This window comes from Sinocyclocheilus anshuiensis, unplaced genomic scaffold, assembly GCF_001515605.1.
Source record: "Sinocyclocheilus anshuiensis isolate Anshui unplaced genomic scaffold, SAMN03320099.WGS_v1.1 scaffold132, whole genome shotgun sequence".
NCBI lineage: Eukaryota > Metazoa > Chordata > Actinopteri > Cypriniformes > Cyprinidae > Sinocyclocheilus > Sinocyclocheilus anshuiensis.
The window spans coordinates 1565989-1574157 of record NW_015555730.1 but is presented as its reverse complement, the minus strand read 5'-3'; the positions used below and the strand labels follow the sequence as shown (position 1 = coordinate 1574157).

At 44.4% G+C, this 8169-nt stretch overlaps 1 protein-coding gene across 2 annotated transcripts in view; it reads right to left on the bottom strand.

Moving 5' to 3' along the window:
• Positions 1-8169, bottom strand: part of adck5 (aarF domain containing kinase 5) — a 12611-nt gene that overhangs the window by 3323 nt on the left and 1119 nt on the right. The window contains exons 2-10 of one of the 2 annotated variants that reach the window (XM_016466220.1): positions 6753-6847; positions 6460-6609; positions 5672-5747; positions 5144-5344; positions 3844-3984; positions 3456-3569; positions 2356-2487; positions 2192-2275; positions 2022-2103 (exon numbers count right to left, since the gene is read on the bottom strand). In XM_016466220.1, coding sequence (XP_016321706.1) covers positions 2022-2103; positions 2192-2275; positions 2356-2487; positions 3456-3569; positions 3844-3984; positions 5144-5344; positions 5672-5747; positions 6460-6609; positions 6753-6847 — 1075 coding nt within the window. Of the gene's footprint in view, positions 1-2021; positions 2104-2191; positions 2276-2355; positions 2488-3455; positions 3570-3843; positions 3985-5143; positions 5345-5671; positions 5748-6459; positions 6610-6752; positions 6848-8169 lie in introns of those variants that run through there. The other variant, XM_016466221.1, reaches the window with a different exon arrangement.

Genomic DNA, 8169 nt, shown 5'->3' with positions numbered 1-8169 from the left:
CACGCACTCGCTCGCTCGCACTCACTCACTCACACTCACTCACTCACTCACTCATGCACGCACTCGCTCGCTCACTCACTCATGCACGCACTCACTCACACTCGCTCGCACTCACTCACTCGCACTCACTCATTCGCACTCACTCACTCACACACACACACACACACTCACTCACTCACTCACGCACTCACACACACACGCACTCACACACTCACTCACGCACTCACACACACACTCACTCACTCGCACACTCACACACGCACACACGCACACACACTCGCTCACGCTCGCACTCACTCATGCACGCACGCACTCACTTGCTCACACTCACTCACTCACTCTCGCTCGCACTCACTCACGCACTCGCTCGCTCACACTCACTCACTCACACTCACTCACTCACTCACTCATGCACGCACTCGCTCGCTCACTCACTCATGCACGCACTCACTCACACTCGCTCGCACTCACTCACTCGCACTCACTCATTCGCACTCACTCACTCACACTCACTCACTCACTCACTTACGCACTCGCTCGCACTCACTCGCGCTCGCTCGCACTCACTCGCGCTCGCTCGCACTCACTCGCGCTCGCTCGCACTCACTCGCGCTCGCTCGCACTCACTCGCGCTCGCTCGCACTCACTCGCGCTCGCTCGCACTCACTCGCGCTCGCTCGCACTCACTCGCGCTCGCTCGCACTCACTCGCGCTCGCTCGCACTCACTCGCGCTCGCTCGCACTCACTCGCGCTCGCTCGCACTCACTCGCGCTCGCTCGCACTCACTCGCGCTCGCTCGCACTCACTCGCGCTCGCTCGCACTCACTCGCGCTCGCTCGCACTCACTCGCGCTCGCTCGCACTCACTCGCGCTCGCTCGCACTCACTCGCGCTCGCTCGCACTCACTCGCGCTCGCTCGCACTCACTCGCGCTCGCTCGCACTCACTCGCGCTCGCTCGCACTCACTCGCGCTCGCTCGCACTCACTCGCGCTCGCTCGCACTCACTCGCGCTCGCTCGCACTCACTCGCGCTCGCTCGCACTCACTCGCGCTCGCTCGCACTCACTCGCGCTCGCTCGCACTCACTCGCGCTCGCTCGCACTCACTCGCGCTCGCTCGCACTCACTCGCGCTCGCTCGCACTCACTCGCGCTCGCTCGCACTCACTCGCGCTCGCTCGCACTCACTCGCGCTCGCTCGCACTCACTCGCGCTCGCTCGCACTCACTCGCGCTCGCTCGCACTCACTCGCGCTCGCTCGCACTCACTCGCGCTCGCTCGCACTCACTCGCGCTCGCTCGCACTCACTCGCGCTCGCTCGCACTCACTCGCGCTCGCTCGCACTCACTCGCGCTCGCTCGCACTCACTCGCGCTCGCTCGCACTCACTCACTCACACACACTCGCTCACACTCGCTCGCACTCACGCACGCACGCACTGGCTCACTCACACTCGCTCGCACTCACTCACTCTCGCTCGCACTCACTCTCGCTCGCACTCACTCACTCACTCACGCACTCGCTCGCTCGCTCACGCGCTCGCTCACGCGCTCACTCGCGTGCTCACGCGCTCACTCACTCACGCACTCGCTCACGCACTCGCTCACGCACTCGCTCACGCACTCGCTCACGCACTCGCTCACGCACTCGCTCACGCACTCGCTCACGCACTCGCTCACGCACTCGCTCACGCACTCGCTCACGCACTCGCTCACGCACTCGCTCACGCACTCGCTCACGCACTCGCTCACACTCGCGCACTCACTCACGCACTCACTCACGCACTCGCTCGCACTCACTCACGCACGCACGCGCTCGCACTCGCTCACTCACTCGCACACACGCACTCACTCGCACACACGCACTCACTCGCACTCGCACTCACTCACACACGCACGCTCACACACGCACGCACGCACTCACTCACGCACACACTCGCACTCACTCACTCACACACACGCACACCTCACTCACTCACTCACTCACTCACGAATGGGTTCATTCTGAGCATATATAATCTCACCGTTTCCAGGATGAGGGTCAGCGTGAATAAAGCCGGTGTAAAAGATCTGCTCTGCGAATACGCGGATGAGTTTATCAGCTGTCTGAAACACGCATTATTATCATCATCATTATGGACGTTTAATGGTGTGATGAGAGCTGGTCAGTCATAACTGATGATATTAAACTCACGTCTTTCAGACTCAGTCTCTGACGCTGAATCTCCTCCACATTGTTGATTTTACACCCGGCACAGAACTCTGCTGTAAGGACCCTCTACACGGACACAAAGTCAGAGTTTCTATTCATTCATGTGTCAAAGTTAGAGATCAAAGTAAGAGTTGACTGATCCCCACCTTGCTGGTCAGGTCCCAGAATACTTTGGGCACGACTACAAACTTAAAATGCTTCAGTTCTTCAGCACACCGTTCAGAATTCCTGCCTTCATTCTCAAAATCCAGCTCCTGGGCCAGCGTTCCTTTCAAGTCCTACCAGCATCATGGAGAAACAATGAAAAAATGAGGTGTATATGACTTTCTTCTTTCAGACGAATCCAGTCAGAGTTAGATTAAAAATGGTGTTTGATCTTTCAAGCTGTTTAATGGCACTCAGCGGGTGTTGCATGCATCAGTCCAAAAGAAGTTAAATAAAAAGCGCCCATCCATAAAAAAAAATGTCTCACACGGCTCTGGGGGCTGAACAAAGGCCTTCTGTAGCGAATCGATGCACTTTTGTAAGAAAAATATCCATATTCAAAATGTAATAATCACTTTAATGTAGCTTGCGCTCACTGTTGTACACGGAAGCAGTTCCGGGGGAATGATGTATGAGGTCAGCTTTGCGCATGCGCCGCTCAGAAGTGACGAACACGGAAACGCAGCGGAGAGATCAAAACAAAACAACTGTCAAGAATTAGAAGTACAAAATGAGGATTTGTAAAGAAGAATGTCGGAGGATTTCGATACAAGTCAAGAGGAGACTGGTTTTCCTTTGCTAAAGTAAGGAAACTTTGCTTCCTTTGCTCCTGTTAACAAACGTTGGTTTTCACGAGACTCACCGGCGCATGCGCAACGCCGACCTCATACGTCCTCCGCCCGGAACTGCTTCGGTGTACAACTGTTGGGTCAAGCTACATTAAAGTGATTATTACGTTTTGAATATGGATATTTTTCTTACAAAAACGCATCAATTCGCTACGGGAGGCCTTTGTTCACCCCCCGGAGCCGTGTGAGACACTTTTTTTTATGGATGGGCGCTTTTTATTTAACTTCTTTTGGACTGATGCACTGCAATACCCGCTGACTGCAATGATAGAGCTTGGAATAGCCAGGACAATTTTTAATCTAACTCCGACTGGATTCGTCTGAAAGAAGAAAGTCATATACACCTAGGATGGCTCTGGGGTGAGTAAAACACAGCCTAATTTTCATTTTTGGGTGAACTAACCCTTACTGACCTGTAAGACCCAGCGGAAACCAAAACTGGGGTGCATAAATTTCACGATGTCCAGCAAAATCTCTAGAGTCCTGATATCAGCATCAAATCGATCCCTGAGATCAATATACTGCACCTGAACACAACAGACATCAACATCCTCAGAACAACACAAATACATCAGTAATCATTAGATTATCACTTCATGCTGTTCCTCTATATTGCCTGTTCTTGCAACATTCGCAAAAAATGAAAGTAATACATTGTACCATGTAAACACAGAACTTCATTAGAATATAAAATCAAGTTAGTAAAAAAAAAAAAAGAAGTAATGCATCCAAATTATGAATCAATTAAAATGCATATAAACAGCATTTCCTCAACAGTCATCATGCACTGCCCTAACATACTTTCACAGCCACAGGTGTCCCATCATGCAGTTCGGCCTTGTGTACTTGGGCCAGACTCGCAGCGGCCACAGGCTCATAGTCAAACGTCCTGAAGAGTTTATTTGGAGTAATGCTGAAGTCCTCCTGGAATAAAGCGTCTACCTAGAACAACACGGGACCAGACGGGTTACAAAAAGGTTTGCAGATTTAATTCTCATGGGCTTTTGAGTCCCTGATCTTATATATTTATATACATATATTTTAGCTGTTGACCAAAACATATTCAAGTTACAGTTATATAAAGTGCACACTTTGAGCTTCAATTCGAGGGTATTCTCATCACAATTGGAGGAAAGGTTAAGGAATTACAGCTCTTTAATATAAGTTAGAGGTCAATAAGTTTTATTTGAAAGAAATTAATAGTTTAATGTTTGCATAATATATGTGTGTGTACGGTGTATATTTATTATGTATATATAAATACACACACATGCATGTATATATTTCAGAAAAATGTTATGTTGATATATTTACATGTCTGTATTTATAATATAAATTATATGAATATAAATATAGACATGTAAATATATCAAAATATATGCTGTATGTATGTGTATTTATAAATACATAATAAATATACACAGCACACACGCATATATTATGCAAACAAAAACTTTTATTTTGTATGCGATTAATTGCGATTAATCATTTGACAGCACTACTTATAATGATACAAAAGATTTCTATTTCTGATAAATACTGTTCTTTTGAAATTTTATTCAAAGAATCATGAAAAATGCATCATGGTTTCCACAAAAATATTGAGCAGCACAACTTTTTTTTTTAACATCGATAATAATAATAAATGTTTCTTGAGCATCAAATCAGCATATTAGAATGATTTCTGAAGGATCATGTGACACTGAAGACTGGAGTAATGATGCTGAAAATACAGCTTTGATCACAGAAATAAATCACATTTGAAAATATGTTACAATTGAAAACAGTTATTTTAAATATAGCAATATTTCATATTTACCACTCTTTTTACTATATTTTTAGACTATATTTAATAAACTAACTTCAAAAACATATCCCACATTTTTAGTGTTCATACAAATGTATAATTCAGCACATTTGAGATTATTGTGATAAAATGACTGACCTTACATCATTACATTCACTAATCTGATTTTGTCAAGAATACAAAACCATATTTTGACTTCTTCTTTCATATCCAAAAATCACATATAATTTGAATTCAGAGTCAGAGCTCAGCAGAATCCCAATGTGTTGAGCTTGATACGCTGCAGCTGCTCACCTCTTTGTATCTTCTGCTGAGAGCCTTATCCTCCAGCACGTGCAGGGTGCGCATGTACTCTGGCGGTAGGAGATGGTTGAACGCACACAGGCCCTGTCCCAGCTTAATATACAGGCCTCCGTTCTGTATGGCCCCGTCCACCATGCTGCCAGCTGCCCTCTGGTGACACGCTGACATGAGCGCTTCATACTCTGGACTGCTCTGGCGAGAGGGACAGCAAGAGATTTGCGTTTGATATGTTTACTGATCACGTTTATTCATTAACATAAAAGAAGATATTTTTAAGAAATGGCTATTTGTTTTTATTGCCCATACAATGGAAGTCAATGATGACCAAAACTGTTTGGGTACCAACATTCGTTCTGCAGAAGAGCAAAAGGCGTACAGTACAATATGAGGGTGAGTAAATGATGACCGAATTTTCATATTCGTTAGAACAATCCTTTAAGTGCTAGTCAATTAAAAAAAATTGTTCTCAAATGTACTAATTTAATAAACTTTATTTACATTATAGGGACATAAGCTTACCTCATCCATGTCTCTCAGAGCAATGTTGGAGGTCCACCAGTAATCTGCTGATATCATAAGCCCGACATAGAGAGACCTGATGTGACACAGATACACAACTTCACAGCTTCAGTCATGATATTAACTGCAGAGGGCTGCATGATACAGATATGTCAAATGCAAAAGCTTGACATCTAGAGATCAGAGAGCCTGATGGGTGATATAATGCCATACAATAGCATATAAAATTTTGGAGTAGTTAATGTATTTTTTTAACATTATGCTCATCAAGGCGACATTTACAACAGTAAAAAAACAGTAATATTATCTGAAATATTATCACAATTTAAAACCTGTTTTCTAAGCGAATATATTTTCAAATGTAATTTATTTCTGTGATCAAAGCTGAATTTTCAGTATCATTTCTCCAGTCTTCAGTGTCACGTGATCCTTCAGAAATCATTCTAATATGCTGATTTGCTGCTCGAGAAACATTTAATTTTATTATCAATGTTAAAATATGCTTTGTATTTTCAAGGAAACCATTTTTTTTTTAAGATTCTATGATTCTTTGATGAATAGAAAGTTCAAGTGAACAGTACTTATTAGAAATATAAATTGTTTGAAACATTTTAAATGTCTTTGCTGTCGCTTTTGATCAATTCAATGCATCCTTGTTGAATACAAGTATCGATTTCTTTTCCAAAAAAATTTGAATGAATTTTAAAAAACGTATAAAATGATATATGTAAATTAAAATTGCAGTGATGATTCATAAATTGCTCAAATTAAATAAACGAGGTTATTACCTGCAGAAGCGGCCGACTCCCTCGGCTAGTATCTTCATCTTCCTCCTCTCTCTGGGCTCTGAGACCGCATACTGCACCCCGACCCCGAGCGGCACACCCACCGAAACGCCAACCAACAGCTTCCTAAAGAGCCTGTGACTCTTCACAACTCTAGAGGAGCACAACACAATCCCAGCATCACCGTCAATACGCTTGTTCAGTATGATGTAGTGCTTGCTTTGTCATATGCTATAAAATACAGTGTTTTCACCCTTAAAATAAAGTCAGACCCCAATGAAGCAAATGAAACCCACCTGTGAGAGGAGAAGAACTTCTGCTCGAGTTCTTGGAGGCCTATGAGCCGAGGACACCGCCGTAACAGAGACATATGACGCTGACACAACCTTAACTGAAGCCAAAGAAAATAAAACTCAGTTTAGTTCACTGCGTTTAACGTTGAGAGTCTTTTACTGGCATCTAAAAGCATTATAAATCAGGCAACCCTTAAAAACAGCTCAGAGATGATCTGTGAGGTGTGTTTTCATAGACTACAGCACAAGACGTTCCCATCAAGGCCGTGTCAAAATGTGAAAAAAGGGAGAATGTTTATAGAAGCAGGGAACAAAATGTCTTTCCTCAGGCAGCTTGATTTGTGGACAGGTCAGGGATGTGCTCCAGTTTAAAGGTCTCTATAGAGTATGATAAACAACAGCCCATCAGCAGCCCCTCATTCAAGATAAACCATCGACTCTAAATCACCGCACAAGCGCAAAGAGCCAATGTCCCATACAGAGAGCTTCTTTCCTAAAAAGAGACTTGAAACATGAATCGCTGTCCTTCCAAAAATGTTTCAGGTAACGACAGTTTAAGCCAAAATACTATAGTAACCCTAACAAAAGCACAGTGCCTTGGTATTAGCTTGCAGAACATGAACAAAAACACATGTTCAAGATTCTGTTGCAAATGACCATATTCACGCACTCTAAAGTACAAAAAAACACCACGGTACTACTGTAATACATATACAAAATATGCAGGATTGTTATGGCAAATATAAAAGCAGTACAGTACCACATATATGGAGTTAGGGGGTGTGCCCAAAGCGTGAATCCTTATAAGGGAAAACAAATAATGATTCCTAACACCATGTCTACACCGGACACGAGCGGATGCGACAAAATACTATAGAACCACTGATCTATAATATAAATTCATTATATATTGATCAGTGTATAGAACTCATTATAATCAGTGATGCTGTCTACACTGGATGCAGCACGGCGCGGCGCGACACGACAAATCTCCGACATTAAACTGCTGACACAAATTTCAAATGATTTTCAACGGTCGCTTTGTCGCGTCCAGTGTAGACAGACTTTAGCTGATGCGGCGCGACACGACAGATCGCGTCCGGTGTAGACACGGTGTAACGGTTGTCTGTTACATTTCAGTACATAAAATTTCACTTATCACATAAACAGAGTAAGGAGAGATGACTGAGGATGATTGCGAATGATTTTCAGATCCTCATACCACTGACAAACATATAATCTTGTAAAATGTGTGATAAGTACTGCCTCTCCATAGAATAAACAGAGTACGTGCGATCGGGAATCTCGAAAGTGAAAGTGAAACTAAAAAGCGATGCCAGTTTCAATGCCAGGTATAATAGCAGCTCCCTGATGCCAGAAATATATATGTAGTATAATTACCCAATGATATAACTGCGAG